The 23,175-nt window shown below is 38.0% G+C and overlaps 1 protein-coding gene across 2 annotated transcripts in view; it reads left to right on the forward strand.

Annotated features, from left to right (window-relative positions):
* The window catches only part of MYO16 (myosin XVI), a 355,874-nt gene that overhangs the window by 102,946 nt on the left and 229,753 nt on the right, over window positions 1–23,175 (forward strand). For both annotated transcript variants that reach the window (XM_031613784.2, XM_090128652.1), the window contains exons 3-4: window positions 14,223–14,293; window positions 17,705–17,848. In XM_031613784.2, the coding sequence (XP_031469644.2) occupies window positions 14,223–14,293; window positions 17,705–17,848 (215 nt within the window). The remainder of the gene's footprint in view (window positions 1–14,222; window positions 14,294–17,704; window positions 17,849–23,175) is intronic.

The following is a 23,175-nucleotide window of genomic DNA, read 5'->3' on the forward strand; positions in this document are numbered from 1 at the left end:
TCAGTGCATACGAAAATAATGAAGTGCACACAATTTTTCCCAATTGGGGTCTTGGAAAGAATGAAATGTATACTGTAAATGAATATATCGACAAGATAGTATAATATCTGTGCTCTGTATTGGGAACTTATATTTCTGTAACTGTGGAAGAGGCTAACAGCTGACAGTCAGACACGCTGCCAGTGATATAACCTGCTCAGTGTATAGAAAGATGAAACAGTATTCAGCATTCTCAGTCCAGCCATTGATGAAGAAGCTTTTTCAAAGGCACAGAAGGTAAAAACACATTTCAAACCACTGCAAGCTTCTAATTCTATATGTTCTGCATGGTTTTTAATTTTGTTTAGCTCTGTGTGTGCTGAATTCAGCAACACGGAATCTTTTTGTTATAATGCAGGGAAACAATGCCTTTAGTTATTGGGTAACAGATGTTAAGTAATTAAAGCAGCCCATTTCAAAAGCAATCATAAAATCACAGGGAGATGAAATTTGAATATATTTGAATTCCTACAGGATTCCATATGTTCTTTTTTTTTTTTTTTTTGGTCAGTGTTTACATTTTTAGTAACTTGTTAAAGCTGAGATGAGAACTGACTGTTAAGCTACTTTTTGCTTGATAAAGACACATAAGACTCCTGATACATAACATATATATTATTGCAGAAAAAAGATATAATGTTTCACAAAAGTGAATGATAGGCTTGATGCTATAGATTTTATTTAGCTTTCCTGTTCTCCCTGTGGACTGCCTATTCCCAGGACTGCCTCCATTTACCAGCTACTTTTCTTTCAGTCCTGCAAGCTCCCTAGGCTATTTCAGCTCAGCTTTTGTTTTAACACATGCCCAGAACTACCCTGAGCTGAACAGCTATCCTCTGCCTTGCAGCTAGTAGGAAACGAGACACAAAGCATCCCTCCACATTGTTGTCCTCTGGAGTTGATCCATTAGGGGCATTCACACCAAATGCAATTTATCCATCTTATCATCAGAGGGAGTTTATTATCCAAGTTTGTTCTTGAACCTTGCTCCCAAGCCAAATGTAAATGCATTTGGTTGGTAGGAAATCACAGTTTTATTGATTGCCTCTAATAGATCTGTAAAACATAGTGTTTATGAGAAACCTTTTGTAAAAAAATGCACACATTTTACTAAGAGTGTTATTCATTGACTTTTGAATACTTTTCCAAAATGTTCAACTATTTCTTATGTAGACTGTGACGCTGTACTTCTGTGAGAAGTCAACACGTAAATGAATAATGACTTTATATGGTCAGGATCTAAATCAAAAGGCTTGTCCAATTAAAATATTAAGAAAAACTTCACAAGGCCATTACCCTTATATGTCTCCATCTTTGTAAGAATATATTGTGGTCTGAAATAATAACGTTTATAAACACCTATCTGTGCTTACTTTGGCTTAAGCCTGCCAAGTTCATATATATTTTTCATGTTGGTGTTTTTCTCCACAACATCTTTCTTCCACATAATAATAAGTTTTCTACTCTGGCATGCTCTGGCACCCAAATGAAGCAAGAAACCCCAAGGTTAATCACTCACAAATTCACTGTGATGCCAAGAAATGATTGTTAAGCCACTAACAAACAACAAATGAGCATCTGGCATTTTTCCTAATTATTTCAAAGGGGGTCTAGAGTTGATTTTACAGAATTATGCAGTGGGAAAATGTATGCAGAGCCACAAATCAGCGGCATCCACATTCCATGTATTGTTAGAAGTCACAGTGATTAAAGATTGCTGTGACTAGGCAGAAGCTTTTTCCATGCAATTTGCTGTTGATTTCTTTTTAAATGTGTTTGTCGTGCTTCAGATTGATTTCCAATAATGTTTAAGTTTGATGGGGAAAGTTTTCTGTGTTTATCTTTCAGTAGCTCTTATATTAAGAAGAAGCACCTTAAGGTAATAGAAATTAAGATGCAAAGTTACAAAATTCAATAGAGAATTATTAAAAACAGAAACAGCAACAAAACTTTAAGGCAATAATACAGGTTTTGTGTTTTGTTTTTTTTTTTTAAACCAAAAATGAACGAAACAAAAAAACCCCAGCACTTTTTAAAAACTTCCTTAAAAAATATTATCCATCAATTTTTCAATTCTAGAAGGCTTTTTCAGCTGACTATAGACTTATGTTGTTACACTGGAGGAATACTTAAGTGTAAGTGTGGGAAAAGATCTTACTATAGGCTTCAGTTTATCATTTTCATGTTAAGTGTTAGATTTGAGAAGAGCATTTGTTTGAATGTTTTAGAATCAGAGAATATCCTGACTTGGTAAGAATCTATGAAGATGGTTGGGTCCAATTCCTAACTCCACAGCGCAACCTGTGAACAGTCGAACCATGATCTAAGAACATTGTCAAATGCTTTTTGAGTATCTAAATGAGAATGCCTGATTTACCTCTCAGCTGCTTTCTGAGAATGAGAGCAGGCAACCAGGCAAATGAATGTAGTGAGAAGCAGCTCAGGTGCAATTTGTTTGGAGATTTTGGGGGATTAGAATAGCTATAAGTGGAGTAACTTGCTTGAGAAGCTCCAAAGGTAGATCTTAAATGAATATAACCAGAACCATTTAATGCAGGAAAAAGAAATCGCTAAGTTTTGTCTATAAAGTTTTGTCTTTACAGGCTTTTTCTGTTACTCAGCTCTTTGCTTTCTGAATTGCAGTACTTTTTGTGGTCAAAATATATTATAGGTAGTGCCAGGTTTAACAGTACAGCACCAAATGGATTTTCATCCACAATAGAAATGTGAGTATAGCAAGGTGACTGAAATAATAAACAGTATATGTAAGTGTGTGTTTGTGTGTGTGTATGTATATACACACACACACATATATATATACACACACTGACATACAGAGGATTCTTTTTTCTCGGTGCACAGAGATATTTTAACTTGGTGTGCAAGACTTTAACTGTTAAAATTTTTTTCACTTCAGTTTGATGATGAACAAGCTCTATAGCTATGAGGAGGAAATGAATAAAGAGCTTATATGGCATAATGAATAGACAGCTGATTTTTCTTGATTATTGTTATTTGCAGTCATCATAGTAACAGGTTATTATGGTGGAGGAACTGAAGCTTGTAAGAGTACAATCAGTGAATGTAAGGGAATGGGTAATTTGGCTTTTGTTTCTGTGAGAATTGCATCTGAGAATGGAGGTAGGAAGGTGAGTAGTTAAGGTGAAATGGACAATATTTCTAAGTGTCCCGCCTTAAATAAGGATTTAAAGCATATGTAAACAGTTAAAGTTAGAATTCAGGTAGTCAGCCCGAGTTTACATGCTGCTTCCTTACCTTGTTCCTTACCAATGACTCCCTATTACACTGTAGTACGTATGTAACCTTGAACTGTGATTTTACATGGGAAACAATGAAATGATTGCAGGGGATAATTTCGCACACCATGCACTGTTTAGGGTTCTGATTACATTCAGATTCAAAAGCCAAACACAACAGCTGCAGCATTAAATCATTGAGGTAGATTCTCGGCTCCAGATTTTAGAAATCGCTGCCACTGCTGGCATGTAGTGGTAGCTTTTTTCTGGACCCACATTTGTTCATTAAGAATATGTAAAATATGACCTGTAGTTTTAAAGCAGGAAGCATCTATATGAATTTGGAATTGCTGCTCTCTTTTGTAATCTGCTAAAGAGACATTCTATGAGAAGGCAGCAGCTGTCATAACATACTTTTTAGTAATTGCCATCTGAACTTCACTGTATTTCTGCATGGGATGGTCATTTCACTGGTTTTGGTTTCAAGGCCTTCCCTAAGACTCCTATAGGTACAAATGGTCATGATGATATAACTCATTACATCATATGTTGCATCAAATTTACATGTCTGACAGGACATCAGAGATGCCTCATGCTGTCCATTTGTGCAAAGAGTCATTAGGCTTTGCACATCTCATACGTTATATTAGGAAAGAAACATATTGAGAGGAGGTAGAGAAAAACTACAAAGAAGTTGCATGATATTCTCAGTTGTTATTGACAAATTGTAAAGGGCTGTGGTTGAATGCTGATACTGAAAAATAAAAGTAGTAGGCATATATGCATCAACATTCAACTTCTCTCCATTTTAAGAGTCTAGAAATACTGTGAGGAAGGATTGACTTTGTATATAGGTACAACAGTGCTCTCCAAAGCTTTTCACAACTCTTCACCATCTCTGCGATGTCTAAAAGGTGGTACCGGTATCAGTAGACTAAAGTATGTTAATAAGATGAAATTTGCCATAGAGGAAATTCTACCTCGACCAGAAAATGTTTCATAGCATACAAACAGTAATGAGCTAAAAATGACATATGCGGAGAATAAAGATAACAAAGTAGGATTTTAAAAAAGATTTAGAAAAGCTCAGAAAAATGTGATTATGTGGACTTTGAAAGTATAAGAGTGGAGGAGCAGAGGTGTGATTCTGCTTCTGTGAAACTTATGGAAGTTTGTTGTCGGCTGTGGATGAGATTGAAAATCCTTCTGGAGGTGGTAGTTTGTTTGAATTTAATTAAATATATGGAAATGCTGTAAGGGAACCATGAGGGCCAGCATGTCTATGCGAGCTGGAGCACTGGGTACATGGTGGGAGTTGTCTGGGGTGATGAGGCAGGGCCTGTCACCAAGTGCTCACCCCACTGCCCCAGTTGGGAGCAGTGCAGCTGGGTGCTCTGGGGGGCAGCCCTGCCTCAGGCACTGGGGTGCTTTGGGGATAGGGATAGGCCAAGACTGGGGTGTTGGGCCACGGCTGGGCCCAGTTTGTTGGATCCCATGGCTGGGAATGACAGGGCTTTGTAGAGCTGGAGTCCAGCACTGCTGAGGCCTCATTGAGGCAGGGCTGATGGCCTTGGGGCTGTCATTGGGTCCAGGTCCTAGGCAAGGCTGGGGAGCCCTGGGGTTAAGCAGAGACAAGTAGGCTCTCAGGGTCATGACAACTGTATGGAGTTCAACATGTTGTTGTTCAAACTGGATATAATATATACGTAGCAGTAAGGAGCATAGTACTGATTTTCGAGTGCAGTAATTGATTTTAGACATAGTCACATCTTCCTGAATTGACATTCTATCACTGAAAATGATCAGAGAGAGAGTGAGAAGCTTGGAGAGGAATAAAAAAATAAACAAAAATTAGGCTGATGGATAGGATATGTGAGTAGAAACCTGAATTTACCATTACCCAAATGGTAATGACAAATATTAATCACAGCACACAGTGATTTTGGACTCCTACTTCATGATTGCATTGGAACACACATGATTTTCAGGGGAAGTGGATTGTAGCCATATTCATCTTCAAGGTATATGCAAGATTTAGGAATTTGGGAAGGAACGGGTTAGAGTTGGTAATTCAGCAAGATAAGTATAAATGAAATCAAAGAAAAATGTAGATTGAATTTAGATGATTGAGAATAACTCCTTCGCATAGTGATACCTGCCAAAATACAATGCACAGTGTTCCTTAGTTGGAACACTTAAAATGTTTTTTAAAATTCATCCGTTGTGTATTTTTTGCTAATGTAAATACCTTCAGTTATAGTTGTCTGTATATTGACAGTCTGGGGAAATATTATATTGATCACACCCTGTAGTGGCTTTTGATTTGTCATGATTCGCATTAAAAAAAAAATAATTGTATCATTCTAGTCACTGTTTGAATTGAAATGGTACTGCTCGTTCCCACAGAGGTGCTGTTATACCAGTAGGAGGGTACTTCTTGGAGTTCATTGCATATGTGAGCAATGAATCAAGTTATATAATAAAGTGCTTATTTACACTGGTATGCCTCTATGTTATGCCAATGTTTATATTTTCTGATTCAAAAATTTTCATTCTTTTTTTTTTTATCCCATTCCTACCACAACTCTTGCTGCATGTTCTTTGTGTCAGACAATTGTGGCTGCAGAAGAAGGTAATTCAGCAAGCTGATCCAAGAGAGAGCAAAATCAACAGTTATGTTCAGTGTCAGTTGAACTGATTCACCTCCCTATTGCTGATGTGCTGATGCAAAGAAAAACAATAGAATATGCAAGACACTTGGAGCTACTGTGGCATAATTTTGACAGTAGCTAAGGATGCGTATGATACCAAATGACATTTGAAAAGTATGTTTCTAACAGTTTAAAATTAAGCTAAATTGAGGTTGTCATTAGTTACTTTCCTTTGTGTCCTCTGCTACTGTCCTGTCCTTTTGTGCTTCTCCTTCATGCTCATCTTGAACCTGTTTGGGACACTGAATCAGATGGAAGCTGCCTTTCATAAGGTTAGCCTTCAGCTGACTTATCTCCCCATACCAGCTCATGGCAGATGGACATGTGCCACTGCTACCCAAGGTCAAAGGAGTGCATGAAAGAAAGCATAAATAAGAGTGAAGCAATTTGCTTTTCGATGATGTATATGCTGTCACAGATTATGTCCTGTGAAAAGGGATGCCTGAGGAAAGTATGCCAAGTGGTGAGATATTCCTGGAATCAGACAATTCTGGCCACTCGTATGTCACATGCATGACTGTTTTGGATTAATGTATAGTTAACTAATACCTCTGGTTTGTTCTGGTTGAAGTTTGCTTCCTTGTGCACGCCCTGGGAATAACACTATATACATACAGAATCTAACAGCCAGTGGTCTACAGCTGGTAATTAGTACCATTTAGCAGCTGCTAAGCAGGATAATAGCCTGTTATCCTTGAAGATCTCTAATAGGAGTCCTAATGACTTGCTTACACTGCTTGTAAACCAGCTGGCATAGACTTGCTGTGCATGGTGTGAGAGTTAAAAGAGGGAGTGAGTCTCACTTTATATGGAATTCAAGTCAAGGGTAATTTGATTTATGGCAATTAAGTAAATCTGGTATAGGATTAACAGACATGATAAAATAGAGGCAGCGTACAGTCTATTCAGCAGAAAAAAATAGTGGTGTATGCAAATTCTTCAACTTCCAGTGGTACATTAGGGAAAAACATGGGATGGCAATTGTTTTCAAATTAGTCTACTGCCCACAGAATGAGTTATTTTGCTGATGTGTGTTTTAGCACGTTGTATATAATAACTATAGAACTGGAGACTTGAATACTCTGAAATAAATTTAACATACTGTAAAATATTGTAAGGCTCTGAAATTTATTCAGTTCTACAAACATTTGAGAGTACAGCTGGGTGTATCTCTACACCTCACTAACAAAAATTCAGAATTTAGTCAGGTCCATGCTACCAGCCCTTGATGACATAGCTAATCTGGCCCAGGAAATAGCTGTGCTGGCAAACCCTGCAGTACTATCAGCTATGATGATAGAAGCAATATTTTTAGCTATGCATGTGTTATTTTGTGAGGTTATTTACAGAAGTTTTAGTTGCACTGAGGTAAAATCACAGCTTTATAAACCAGTGAGACCTTACCGCAGCATTTTTCTCTTTTGACATGGCCAGAGCAATAGCTCTGGAAAAGCTGATTAAAAAACAGAGGCAACAACAAGGGATGACCACCACTGCATAGAGCCTTGAGGTGTGCTCCTTGCAGAAATATCTTTGGGGTATAAAACTGACTGTTGAGTTGGCTAGAACTGGCTCCTTCAGTCTTCTCTAAATTACAGTGGTCACTGTTTTTTCGTTTCAGTCTAGGCATGAGCAATTCTATTTGAAACTGTAACTATAAGGCAGGTAGGAACTGAATATTGTGAAGTGAAAAAAGAAAGAAAATAAATATCCTACAAGAAAAATAGAGGAATATATTAAATATAAATGTTAGGTAATGTGATCCACTGTTTTTTAAATACTGTTCCTCTGAATCAATCGTAGTCGAAAGTGCTCTTCCACGCGAATATCTGTCTTTGTAGAGTCTTAAAAACAAAGGTGTTTTACCTGCCATACCATCACTTAACTTTTGGCATATCTTATTTGACTGCTGCCCGTAATCACTTTTTTGTGAGGAGATTAATTTGTAATTACTGTGCTTGTACATATAAGCCAACTGATTTCTGGTTTTAAATATTTTCCAGTGGAGGCAAGAACTGCATACAATTTTGCATACATAAAATGAAACAGAAAAGGTGGAATTTGCTTGAAGAAATGTTCTGTTTAGCACTTGTTGAATAATGGTGGAGCCTAAACTCATGAACTATTCTGGCAATGTCTGTATAGCAACAGAAATATCTGCCCCACAAAGGGAATCATTGTTCTCATTTGAGTTAGAATTAGTGATTGTGGGGCGTAGAGACATAACAATTATTTTTTATGGGATTTTCTGGTTCAGGGTACCTCAGATAACAGGATGGCTGTTCCCTTGACCTTGAATGATTTGTATCACTAGGAAGCTGCTAGGAATGCTGAATGCCTAGATAAGGATGTGCAGTGGTTGAGGCTGTGGGTCTCAGTGGGATGAGCTATCCTGTCACGTGCTTCTCCCTGCTGCTTGAGGTTTCACCCCCAGAGAAGTGTCTGAGGCCCTGAGCCACACCCAGGCTTGGGATCTGATTGATTTCTCCACTAAGAGAGCACGGGAGAAAACTAGCATCTGTTTTGATCCAGGTCTAACCTTAAAGCTGTGACAATGAGGATGTAGGACTACCTCTGAGAATCTGTTTCATTGGTGGTTTGATTTTCTTCTTTTAAAGAGAATGATATCAAATAAGCCTGACAATTCATATCCTTACGTTCAGCAAGGAATCAATGACCCTATTGCTTTGGGACCATCAGATTTCCTGTCTGCCTGAAGAAAAAATATGAACTACGGGAGCTCTGCTAGGTAGAATGAAAGCAGTGGCCTCATCCTCATCAGTGCTGTGTTCAAACAGTGGACAACACGGTTTGGGTATAGAAAACTAAGGTTCTCAAATTCAACTTCTGTGGAAAATGTCTTTTTCCTCCCTTCGTTAATGCATTCTGTGAATGGCATAGCACTTAGTTGTCCAAATGCAGTGTATTTTTCCTTTTTTTTTTTTTTTTTTAATTCAATGCTTCAGTTGAGCTCCAGTGCAGGGATTGAGTTCCAGGAGTTCTTCAGAAAATGAGAAGTAAGATGAGGTTTAAACAAATTTGACAGATGCTTCTGGAAATACTTCAAGGGTGAAAAAAGCTGTAGGATTATGAATGAGTTGTTTTAAAAGGACACTAAAGAGAATGACTGTTCTGAATAAGTGTTGTGACCACTTGATTTGAAAGCATCAGCTGTCTCACTAGTTATGTAGTGAAAGTATTGCTACTGTAAATATGTTTGTTAGGAAAACAAGACAAATTAAAAGAATGATGAAATCCACACGTAACACTTCTTGAATTTTGAATTTTCATTTTAACCTCATCATGGGAAAAGTAAGCATTGTTCTAAGATGGCATTTACTAAAAATTTATGACATCTTAATTGATTTCATTTGCTGCTCTGATTAAGACTAACATAACAGAGATTGGTGTTCATCTGTACATCTCATGTGCAGCTGAGTTGTCTAACAGGTTCTTCATAATTATCTTCAGTTCAAGCTGAAAGTACAACGTGACTGGAATAAGGAAAGCATATTAGAGAGGAATGAAGAAGGCAAGAATTCTAAGCGGTGCACCTATGCAGGGTCTAAGATGCTATTTTTTAACATGTAAGGTTACAGATGGTTCTACATAGTATAATAGCTAGTACTAGATGTTTCTAGTTATAGCCCAGCAAAAGCAGTATTTATTCCTATGTATAACAAAGTTATTAACACTTACTGCCTAGTTCTTTAAACCAAACTAAAACATTAGCTAATTGTCACTGGTCATTAGACAATTGCTGTAGCAGCTAAAAAAGCTGAAAAAATGCCAAAGCAAGCCCAGATAAAATTAGTTACAGCCCTAGACCTACATGGAAGGCTATTACAAAGCCTGTGACTGGTAACAGGTATGGCCATGCTAGCTTTACTGGAATGTAGGGCTGCATAGAAAGTTGTAATTCAGTAGATACAGTCAATGAACTGTGGAAAGCTATTCAGTTCAATGGAATAATTTACTTAACATTGTAACGTGAGACCGACTTCATCACTTCAGTGCTTTTTAAAAACCTTTATTAGATAGTATGGTTTTGTGAATGGTCGTATCAGTTCTTCTTTAGCTTGCTGATCATTTTGCATGTTAGATCTGAAAGAGGTTAGAAGAATGGATGGATCTCTTTAAGCATGCAAAGGAGGAGTTTGAGAATGTACTAAAAATGTTATTCTCAATTTTTATTTTCAAATAGAAGTCAGCTTCCTGTCTCAAGGCCTACTTTCAGTCCCTTCTCTTTCCTGGAGATTTCTCTTCCATGAGAGAATATACATCAAACTAGTTTTGAAAGAAATCCTTTGAAAACCATCTTAGAAATTGCACTAATTAAAGGAAATGCAGCTTTTCTAGAATATAGTTAGTTATGTGTGACTTCTTGTCCTCATTAGGGAATTTTTTCCCCAAATTACTGGCAGTAGTTCTATCAAAATGAAAAGCTGAACATAAAAGTGAAGATTTTCCTGTTGACTGGTATAGCCTTCAGTGGAAGACCTAAGTGAATAGTGAATTGCTTGGTTGGGAGGGGAATTTTGCTTCTGTGATCTTTTCATTGTTTTCTTTTTATTATGTTTTTCAAAGAAGGTTAGAATTAAACAAAAAAAAAGAGGAATATTTTCTTACTTGCCTTTATATGCTAAGGAGTGTTTCACTTAATCCCAATTCAGAGCAAAGACTCTTGCCCAGTTGAGAGTTTGCGTATCTTCCTAAGTAGTCTCTGTGATGTGAATTTCCCGAAGCACTGAATAAACCACACAGTAATGAGGAAAAAATAATGCAGACAAAGAACAGAACTGTTGAGCTTTTATCTATTTTGGTTTCTTTGTGTATGACTTGTTCATTTGCTTATGGTCCTAATTAATATTCTACTTCAAGCTTGCAGTTTTGTATTGTTTCTTTGTGATGTAATCTTGGTACATATTTCTTCTGGGGGGAGGGGGAAGCAGGGTGAAGACACTAATTGTTACGAATTTTAATTTCATATCTAGAAATGATCTGTCATTTTTTTTCATTCAAAAGCAGTGTCACTGAATGGATCTGGAAAGTTGTTCCTTCCTTCTGCATAACTGTTCTATAAGCACTAAGACTTTGGGAGGCTTGATGAAGGGAAGAGACAATAAATTCTCTTATGTTTTTGTACACAAGTGGCCAAGGGCTTTTTGTGTTAGTTACAATTTTAGGCTTCAGATGATAATTTTGTGGAATGTTTTTAGAAATGCAGTTTTCCATTCTTGTCCTGCTCCTAGCAAACAGGTAAGATCTTCATCCTCTGTCTTTGCTTAGAGGGAATTAGCTTTAAAGGGATTTTGGTGTTTTCAAGACTCTTAATGAGTGATTTCATCTCAATGATCAAACAAGAAATCTTACTGCCATTATTTTCTTGGTTTTTTTTTTTTTTTCCTTGAGAAAAAATGCTACACAAAAATAGTAAAATGGCTGAGAGACTGAAATGGGTAGATTTTTTTTTTTTTCTTGCTGAAAATAAGGGATGGAGGAAGGAGAATGACTGGATTAACTTGTTCAGACGTTAACTTGTTCAGATGAAATCCTGACCAGATTGGCATATTGAAATTACTTTTGGAGCTGTAAGAAATCTTTTGTGATGCAGAATCGGTGTTTTATTTCCTGCTAAAGAAAAGGTGAAACATACAAACGCTGAAAATATTCTCATGAAAATGATACAGTTGCACACCTTTTTAAGGAGGTAGGGAAAGTCTTAGCTGACATAAACCTGAGATGGAGGAAGCATCTCCTTATATGGTCAGCAATTTAGATATTAAAAGAAGGGAGGAACTTAGTTATGTGCTTTTATTTTTGATGGACTCTGTCTGGATGAGGACACTTGTGTACTTTAGAATTGAATTTCCAGACCTGAGGGCAGAAAGAAATGCATTGTTTTTATCTTTCGTCCATTTTTTTTCTCAAGGTTATAAAAATATGTATGTATTTCTCCACCTTCCCTCTCTCCTTTGGTGCTTTTCGTCTTGCTTGACAGTTGTTTTATTTCAGGTTACTTGATGTTCCACTTCTGCTTCTAAAGGATAAACTAGAGGCTACAGTAGCTTCTAATTGTAATTAGCTTTCAAAGTGGCATTTGCCAGAACATCTAGTCTTTCAGAGTTGTATAAATGAACCAAACCAAAACCGTGGGTGAGCTGAAATAGGTACATGGAACTACTCATAAATTGTGAATTTATACAGTGGCTTGGATTGATGTTTGATTTTCAAAGCTTAAACATGAGCAGAAGATTTAATGGATTTATATAACCAATGTAAATATTTGCTCACTATATACCACTGTGTTTATTGTGTGTGGAGCAGGTAGTGATGATAATGCCAAGCCTTTTTTAGTCCAATTTTCACATGAATTTTACAGGCTTGCAACCATTTAGCCAGATTTTCTTTTTAAGTGGCATGTCTAGGACACAAAATAAGAAATAACTTAGCATTTTCAAAAGACATTACTTGTAAAAATCTACAGTGTCTGAGAAAAAAGCTGGTGCTTTTCAAATAGGTCAACTGAATGTTTGAATGCAGTAAGTACATTTAGTACAGTGAAAAAGGAATTAAAAGATATTCTCAAGATAAAGCAAATAGACAAAATGCATGAGTAAGGAGGTGATGGTGCACATTTTGCATGTTATATCAAGGTCTTTGACATGGTCCCCCACTACATCTCTAAACTGGAGAGAGGTGAGTTTTGAAAGCTGGACTATTTGGTGGATAAAAAATTCCTTGGATAGTCATATGGAGAAGAGAAGGCTCTAAGGGGACCTCATTGCAGCCTTCCTTCCAGTACTTGAAAGGAGCTTATAAGCAGGAGGGGAACCAACTTTTTACACGGAAAGTGATCAGACAAGGGGGAATGGCTTTAAACTAAAAGAGGGAAATTTTAGTTTAGATGTTAGGTGGAATTTTTTTTACTCAGAGAGTAGTGAAGCACTAGAAGAGGTTGTCCAGAGAGGTTGAGGAAGCCCCATCTCTGGAGGCACTGAAGGCCAGCTTGGATGGGGTCCTGGGCAGCCTCATCTAGTGGTTGGCGACCCTGCCCACAGCAGGGATTGTATCTAGATTATCTTTAAACATCCTTCCTACCTGAGCCATTCTGTGATTATTTTCTTGATTCTTAGGAGCTGGAACAGCCGTGAGACAAACGGATGGCTTTCCCGTAGGACAGAAATTGCAGTGGTGCAGAGGTTTGGGGTACCCAGAACTTTAGAATGCTTTGTGGGCCTTTGCACAACTGTCCAGGAATCTTAAATAGGAATAAAACCCAGGATTTCCAGATGATGGGGATAAAATGAGCTCTGTTCCTATTCCTGGTACATTATTGGCAGTTACTTTCCTGGCTGGAGGCTTTTTAAAAGGATTTTTCTTACCACTTCAGTGAAGAAAGGACTGCAGTGCAGGGGTGAGTTCCCCTGATGATGCCTTACAGTGTGACTGCTCTGTTCTGCTCCAGGAATGAGCACTGGTGGCATGAGTTATTCAGTGCTTAAATTCCAAGTGAAAAGGTTATAAAGGCAGTGATGACCATTGGGAAAAAGTGCTGAATTTTCATCCTTGACTGGGCACTGATAAGCAGGGTTGTTTTTCTGCTTGCATTTGTAAGCCTGTGTTCATTTCAAAAGGGAGACTGATAGATGTAACTGGGAGTGAGGTTGAACTATGAATATCATTTTAAGAATTATTCTGCATCAGTAATCTGACAATGTACTGTAAAGGTTAAATTGAGTGCAGATCAGATCATTTAGCTATGGTTTGGTGATTAATGTTGAGTGATACAACTTATGAATGCTATTTTCAATTATTTACTGAAAAAGCCAACAGGTCTTATGGGAATTCTGCAAAATCAAATCAAACCGATAGACTGTGATTTTGCTCCTAAGGTGATTGTGACCTTCAGTAAGGGTCTCTGTCCTCTCCTCTCCTACGTGCAGAGTTAATATGCACATCATCTGCCCTTTTGCGAAGTCCTCGATACTGTTCATATTTAACATTGTTATCAAAGGTTCTTTGCTTCCAGGCCTAGCCATTAAAATAGATGGGATGGGAGATGCTGACATGATAGTTTTGCAAACGTTATCTCAGCAGTTTGCATATATTATTAAATCTGTTAATGAAGATGGGGAAGAATCAGGCAATTAACAGCTCGGAATTGGCTGTATTGCTGCATTAACTCTTGTTCCTCTTCACTTTGATATTTCAGTGCTGCGGCTGTTGAAGGATGGTGCTGACCCTCATATGCTTGTTTCCTCAGGAGGTTCCTTGCTCCATCTGGTAAGAGTGATTGAATATTAGTGTTAGTGACTGTGGATAAATACAGTGGGGTACTGAGTAGCAGATTGGGAATATCAGCAAAAAGAATGTCTTAGCAATATTTTTTTTTTTATCTACACTGTCCTCCATGGTCATTATGAAGGCATCCAGCTATGCATGTGAAATAAATAGTCATTTTCAAATTGCTTATCAAAGGGTGGATCATATTCTAGGAACGTTAACTAGCCAAGTAAAATGAAATGTTTTATTTATAAATTATCTACACAGTGAGAACAAAGAAAATACTGTTTGATTTTGAAGATAGAATTGTGTGGCTCAAAGATTCATAGTTCCTATATGAAGAACACCATGATATAATATTTTCCTTTTGTTTTTGTGCATATTTTCTTGCACTAATTTTCTACTCACAGATATTTAACACAGTCTGCATCTGGTTTATCATTACTTGCATTGCCATTTGGATTAAGTAGAAGATAAAAGGAAAACTGTTTGTATGCAGTGACCAAAAGAGAAGCAAGATGTAAAGACATGTAGGAGAAAGACTACCATATGGAAAAGACTATAGAGACAGAAGTCATTGGCAAAGCTTACCATAAATTCTTAAGTCTGATCATCCTTTGCATCCTCTGTGATGCTTCAATTGTAGATGTGTTTTCTGTTCAATGTGAAACTATTTTAAGATATTTGAATTCTACTTTTATTTCACAATGCCACTAAAATAAATGTGACTTCAGAAATACAGCAAGGGCATAAAAGATCTAGTTAAATGTCTGCTTGCAGAATGTTTTATTTAAGATTTTGGAAGCACTTTGGAAAATTTTTTGCTTAATAGCTTGAAAATGTGGTTGGTTATGTTGATCTGTATTATAAAATTTCTTATCTTTAATTTGTTAAATCTTGAACATTAACAGCTCTATTTAAGTTATACTAGTGATACTATGAATGGTACTGTTGCAATGAAATTGTCAATTTCTGGAGCTGTCAGTTACATTGCAAACTAAAGGCAATATAGTACATCAGAATTTAATTTCTGTTGAATAATTTGTCAGTATATTTGAAAACCTCCAAGAGTTTAATTTTCATCTGTATCTGTATTTATGAACCCAATACTGTATACAACTCCTATATTCACCGAGGTACCTCAGCTATGTTTTGACTGCACAGTGGAACCCATCTGGGCACTTTTCCTTTTTCCCCCTTTCCTCCTAGTGTCCTAGCTTCCATATCATATTAATGCAGATGAGCAAACTGGATGCCATGGTGTGGTTCTGCATGTGATATTAGATGTGACAGAATAATTATTTCATACTCACTTGCAAATTACCAACTTGATCTCCTTCTAATGACCCACCTGGTGGATGAAGGAAAAGCTGTTGACTTAGTCTATCTAGATTTCAGCGAAGTCTTTGACGTTGTCTCCCACAATATTCTTCTGGAGAAGCTGGCAGTCCATGGCTTGGACAGATACAGTCTTTGATGATTAAAGAACTGGCTGGATGGCTGGGCCCAGAGAGTGGTGGTGAATAGAATTAAATCCATTAAATCCAACTGGTGAGCGATCAGACACAAGTGGTGTTCCCCAAGAGTCAGTACTGCGGCCTGTCCTGTTCAGTATCTTTATTGATGACCTGGATGAGGGCACTGAGTGCACCCTCTGTAACTTTGCAGATGACACCAAGATGGGAGAAAATGTTAATCTGCCTGGGAGTAGGACGGCCCTTCAGAGGGACTGTATAGCTGGGCTGAGGCCAATGGGATGAAGTTTAACACATCCAAGTGCCAGGTCCTGCACTTCGGCCACATCAACCCCAGGCAACGCTACAGGCTTGGAGCAGAATGGCTGGAAGTCTGTGTAGAGGAAATGGACATAGGGGTATTGGTTGATGCTTGGCCAGACACAAGCCAGTCGTGTGCCCAGGTAGCGAAGAAGAGCAATGGCATCCTGACTTGATCAGAAACAGTGTTGCCAGCAGGAGCAGGGAAGTGATCATCCCCCTGTACTCAGTACTGATGAGACTGCATCTTGAGTACTGTGTTCACTTTTGGGCCCTTCACTACAAGAAAGAAATTGAGGCCCTAGAACGTGTTCAGAGAAGGGCAACGAAGCTGCCCTGGAGCACAAGCGTTATGAGGAGAGGCTGAGGGAGCTGGGATTACTTAGCCTGGAGAATAGAAGACTCAGGGGAGACCTTGCTGCTCTCTACAACTACCTGAAGGGAGGTTGTGGGGTCGGCATACTTTCCCATGTAAGTAGTGATTAGGATTAGAGAGAATGGCTTCAAGTTGCACCAGGGGAGATTCAGGTTGGTTTTTAGCAAATACTTCTCCAAGAGAGCAACCAGGTACTGGCACAGGCTGTCCAGGGAGTCACCATCCCTGTTGGTGTTCAAGAAACATTTAGGTGTTGTACTGAGGGACGTGGTTTATGGGAAATATTGGTGGTAGGTGGATGGTTTGACTGGATGATCTTAGATGTCTCTTCCAACCTCGATGATTCTATGATTCTGTGAAATTTTTTGCAAATTTCACTGTATTTTTGCACTACTGTATGTGTGATTTCCAGGGCAAGGGAATGTTACACAACTGTAAATATTGGATGAAGCACAGATATTAAGGATGTAATTCAAAGCATCCAGGTACCTAATATAGAAACTTAGGCTCCTTGTGGCCTCTGCAGTGAAGAAAGATGATTCCTCCTCTAGTTACTGAACTCATGTGCAAGGCCAGACTCAGTATGTTACCTTAGATGCTCTAATTGTCCTTATGTATCATCCATAAGCACATGTGGTCTGAGATGTGGCAAAAAGCATTAGCTGAAAACAGTGCCTATGCTAATTTATTCTTCTTTGCAAAAAATGATTATCTTAATCCTCAAAATGAAACAAAGCGTGCAAACACACATGCTTACATGCATGCACACACCCACACTACCCCAAGCACACCTCTAGTGTGCAGCATATGTGTTTGCAGAGGGACTTGAACAGGAGTCACTAAAGGTAGTGGACTGAAGTATAGAGAGGTGTGTATTACTGCTACAAACTGCATAAAAGGCAGGAGTTAGTGTGTTTGTGGATGTACGTGAGTGTGAGTGTGAATATACTTGCAGCCTACTACTCACGATGCATTCATTCAGTTCCTGTGTGCTAATTTAGAAGGACGGCATTGAATGATTAGAAGGCTCATCTTCACTGCAGTTTTCAGCAGATTTCATTTAGTGCTTTTTCACAGGGAATAAGGGATTCCATGAGCCATACACATGGAACTTGGTGTCTCTGCAGAACTATTTCTACAGATTCATCAGCTGCTGCCTACAAATATATCATCTGCTAAATTTAAATAGAGGAAAAAATATGTAATAAATTCAATTGTACACTGAGTATAATGCTATTCCTAATCTGCTCTTTCTTCTAGTGTGCTCGCTACGATAATGCATTTGCTGCAGAAATTCTCATTGACAGAGGAGTGAATGTAAATCATCAAGATGAGGATTTTTGGACATCAATGCATGTAGCCTGTGCGTGTGATAATCCTGATATTGTTCTGCTGCTGCTGCTGGTAAGTAAAACAGTTCAATGCATTGTGTGCTTGAAAAGGAAACAGAATGTAGCACCATACAGTTTGAAATTGCTGTGTGAAATCACTATATTGCTAATCATATCAGTGAAAGCATGTATTGTGTATGTTTATTTTTTATGCTATTTTGGTGCTCAGGATTTTTAGAAGATACATAGCAAGGCATTTTCTGGTCTTTAATAAGAATACATTATGAATGTATGTCATGACAAGTCTCCCTTGTCTTTTCTCTGTAGTCAAGAGCTTATATCTCTGATAAGCACTCAGTCCCAAATGGGATACTCAGATAATTTTTCTTTTATCCTTGTCACTTTCTGTTAAGGGTTGAGTTGGCAGACAATCTTATCAAAACCTCCTTCTTAAAAGCAAATATTCACTCAGTTACACTCAGTATTCATAAAGAAGTGTTTGTGGACATGACCAAAATGAGGCCAATTTAATATTTGTCTAATCAACTTTAATCAAGCCCAGTGTAGTGATAAATATGACATTCAGCCTCTATAGAGAACAACTTTGTTCAAGTGCTTCTGTTCCTGGAACTGCAGCCTTTAGTTTTAGTGCAGGATATTAAAGCAGCTGTTTGTCCCATTTCGTTTCCTATTGCTTTTTAAAGCAGTAGTGCAGAAACAATTCACAGTCTGATAGTTTTCTAGTCTATTTGCATCAATTTAAAATGTGTATATATTTTTTTAATAGGTCATTGCATGTAGATCAGCATTTCTTAATATATTATAATGATATTTCAATATTACAGTTAAAATTAAGGGGGAAATATTTTTGAAAGACTGTATACTTGGTAATAGTTTTCATGGAATCGCTTTGGGAGATCATTTATTCCAACCCTTCTGCTTAGAGCAGGGCCAGCCACAGAAGCTTGCCTAGGACCGTGTCCAGTCAGATATTGAATATCTGGAAGGATGAGAAGTCCAGTACCAATCTGGGCAACCCACTCCTGTGTTTGACCACCTGCATAGAAAAAGCTTTTTCTTAGGTTTAAACAATTTTTTCTGTATTTTGCTTTGTGTCTATTGCCTCTTGGTCCTTTCACTAAGCACTACTGAGGAGAGCTTGGCTCCATCTTCTCTACTCCCCCAATCAAGTATTTATATAAACTGATACAATCCCTTTTGAGCCTTCTCAAGTCTGAAGAGTCCCAGCCTCACCTTGTATGACAGGTGCTCCAATCCCTTCAACATTATTATGGCTTTTTGCAAGGCTCTTCCCAGGACGTTCATATCTTTCTTGTACTGGGGAATCTGCCTTATCAGTTTTGAGCTTCCACCAGTGCCTGCTGGTAATAATGCAGTTCAGGAAATCTATGTCTCCAAGGCCTTATGTTAGCTAGTGTTCAACTTGCCAGGACCCTTCAGACCTAATCTCAGCAGTACTTTGTGTGGTAACCTGTCTAGTTAGACAAAGATAGCTGGCTAAGATTGTCCTGTAGGGGAGTATCCCTCTCTGCCTGAAGGATATAGCTAGGAACCACTGTTCTGGAACTGTATGCCTGTTGGCTCAGTAATGTAAGTCAAAGCTATCATATTGAGTTATACTTTGCTGAATATATGAGTATACTGGGTGTCCAACCTTCTGGCTTGCCTGGGCCATGCAGAGTGAAGAGAAATTGTCTTGGACTGCATGCATGTAGACTGCTCCGAAAGTAATGACTCCTATTTATTTCCATGAAAATGACAACAGCTATGAAGAATGCAGTGACACTGTTTATTTGAGCAAATTCTCAACTACAACAATCTTTCCACATAGTCACCACTATTAGTTATGCATTTTTGCCAGTGATTAACAAAAGCCTGTATGCTGCACTAGTAAAAATATGTACCAGCAGAGGTGATTCACTGTTGCTGTTGTCACTGCTGAAACATACTACCCACTGCCCCACTGTGCTCACATCCACTGTTTGGTCTTTACAAATATTCAGCAAGTGTCAATGGATATCACTGAGTGCCATTTTTTCCTCATGGAGGATTCACTGGCAGCCTTTTGCTTCTTATGCACTTCCATGTCAGATGCCATTCTGTCATACTCCCCCTTTACTGTCTTCTGTCATATGACGACAAAAAGTAATGGGATATTGGCAGGAAGGTTCAGCCTCTACTGTCATATCACCAACATCTGCCTCTGAGGTCATGGACCAACATAATAAAACAGGAGGCATTGCTTTTGCAGCAACTCATATTAAATATATGATATAGTTAATGCATATGAAGTAACAAAACTTATTTTATTTTTTATTTTTTTTAACTAAAACATATAAGAAGTGAGCAACAAAAACATAAAACCGGTGGGATATTTGATGTTGTTTTTGTGAAACTAACACAGTGGTTGAGTTTGATGGCAGTGGTTGCAGTTAATAAGTTCTCAAGGTGTTCAATAGAGATTTTTGATGAAACTCTTTTTCCTCTGCTTCATCCTTGAGAATATTTGTTCGCAAATGTACATACTGCCAAATGCGATGACACAAATAAGGCATGACTTTGAAATGAAGGATATTTCTCTTTGGTAAGAGAAGGCTTATAGAAGTCTCATAAAGAAACATGGTCAGATTTTTGATTACAACTGTATATATTCCATATGAAAATTTACAGGTAATGTATTTATGACTAAAAATGGAATCGCAAATAAACAAAAAGAACTGATGATTTTTTTGGCAATCTTGAAACCTGTCCTCAAGTTCCTTTGTCACAATGGAAAGCATGGCTGTTGACAGGACTGTGTTTAGCCAATGTATTGAAATCTATACACTTCTTTGCCATAACTTGAGCTGGCACTGCACTGTGCCCCATGTACCGATTTCAGTTCAGGTAGGATTAATAGCACACTGATGTTCAATGGGTGTTGAGGGGCCAGATCTTCTCTATGGGGCAGATCTATGATGGCGTGGGGCAGCAGGTGGCTGCAGTGTGAGCTGTGCCAGGCTTTGGGTTGGACATTCCTGGAATTGTCCATTTGCCATCACAAGCAAGCAGTCTTCTGCGGTAGTGAGGATAATCTTTGGATTTACTTAATCATAGTGAATTACAGTAATATGACTTGGCTCTTCTAACTCTAATATAATGCTGTGTATCTGAAAAAAGGACTGAAGTTACCACCTGACCTTCTGTAAATGACCTGGGTTACAGTGAGACCTTCATTTGGAACCTGGAGTTACTTTTACACTGTTCTGTGATTGCTTTTTTTCTGTCTGTATCTTCGGTTTTAATGTTGAGCTACATCAAATCTGATCTTGTAATCTCTTAGGATTCTGACTGCACCTGCTCTAGAAAACTAAGATGTGTCCAGGAACATTCTTGGACTGTGATAATCTGTACTAGAAAACTGCTAGAAAGGCCTGTGGTATGAATTTGGCATGTGCCTTTCAGTTTCCTTCCGGACAATTTCCCAGTGCATTTTTGGAGTTGTGAAGTCCCATGGTACATTTTGTATCCAGCTCATGTTATCTAGAAGCTGAGAGACTTTACTGGACTAAGTGAGGTCTGGCCCATGCCAGCTGGCTGCAATGCCTAGAATTTTCTCAGGTACGTTTTTTTTTCAGTAGTAGAGTTGCAGCCTTTATCATATTTGGCTTTGTTTGGAATGTCCATTCCCTTACTTTTCTATTACAAATGTAATGAATTCTTTGAATTCTACCTGTCCTTCTAAGCTGATAAGCAGGTTAGAATGGAGAAGCTTGTCCATAACTATTCTTGTGCTGAGCAATGGGGAATTTCCAGAAATACTGCATGCTATGCTGCTGTTAACATTAACAGGAGCAGCTAGTGGGTTATGCTGGACATTTCTGAAGTCTTCCCTGCCTTTTTTTTTTTGCAAGCCCAATCTAATTGGAAAAAACATTAAGTATTTTTACACATAGTTATATCCAAAGTTATTTTTTGATTCCCATCATTTGAATGTTGTTTCATATTTTTCCTATTTATCATAATCGGTCTTCTCCAGGTATCTTCTGATAACTTGGAATAAATAGATCATCTTATATATTAAAGTCTTGGTAAACAGAGTTACATACATATGTATTTCTACATTTAGTGTTGGAGTTCTTTACCTTATTTGCAAAACTTTTAATAAATTTGCTTACATTCTGGGTAGTAAGCATTTTTTAAGGCATGCTTTCCTTGACCATATAAATAATACCTTTGTACTCTCCATTCTGGAGTGTTAATAATAAATAGAGTACTGTGGGGAGAAAGGAAATTATTCTTAGGTAAGCAGTAGTTTTTGAACCGTGACATTAATTCTATCTTTAATAATATTTGACAAAGTGAAAATGGAAATTGAGGTTGGAGGCAAGTATTTTTCACAACCTTGAACTGTCTCTGCGTGAACATTTGATATTAGAAATTACTTGGCCTTGAGGTTGGAGTGTTTCATGGGCCATGTCTAATGTGTAGCGTGAGCCTGGATAATACTAATATGAGCCACAGGCAGCTTCTATTATGTCACAAATTCTAGCTGAAAGAATAAATAACACTTCGTGTACCCTCATGAATTACTTTTAGATAAATATTTCTTCTAGATTGACTTTATAACCTAGACAGTGCTCTATTATCTGCTTTAAAGATGTGAACCAAAAAATAACAGCAGGCCTTTCAACTGAGACCTGAGCAAATTCTAATTCCTACCAAACAGTCATAGAAACCATTGGAAGTTTCTTTAGTGTGGGTTTCAAAATGTTTCCTGAAGGGAAAATAGAAAAAAAGGGGAATATAGGGTATATAAATCTGAGAAGACCATCAATGAAGACTTAATTAAGCATACCTAGTTTCTGATTATATTGCACTTTTGGTGGTCTTCATGTTCTCTGGCTCAGCCAAGATAGTGATTTATCTGTTGTTCATCAGCTTAACCGTGGTAACTGGCTGTTTCTGTACTCTGGTAGATAGGAAGGACAAAGCTTATTAACTTAAATGCCTCTCCCTAGAAGCTAGGAGGGGCTGTGGATGTTATGTCATGTGATAATGCGCTGTCATTTCCACTGGATGTTTGGGGCAGTTTGGGGAATACGTGCTTAATGAAATACTTGAAGCAATTTTTTTCCATTCCAACTTTTTACCCTAGGTAGTATAGCTTTCTATGGGACATATTTAAGTCTTCTCCACTTTGTAGCTGTCACCCAGGAAGGGCATTTCAGCCAGGAAATACATCCCATGTAGCCCACCACTGAAGAACTTGCCCCGGGGCAGCTGCTAGCACACAAGGAAATGAAGAGATCAAAGGTAATCTTTGGAGGTCTGGTTGCCGTACATGCAAATGAGACTGGAAAGGTCAGATTCATCAATCACTGCCTAGCTGCATTAGTA

The sequence above is a fragment of the Phasianus colchicus genome, chromosome 1 (genome assembly GCF_987193195.1).
Source record: "Phasianus colchicus chromosome 1, bPhaCol1.hap1.1, whole genome shotgun sequence".
NCBI classification, from domain to species: Eukaryota; Metazoa; Chordata; class Aves; order Galliformes; family Phasianidae; genus Phasianus; species Phasianus colchicus.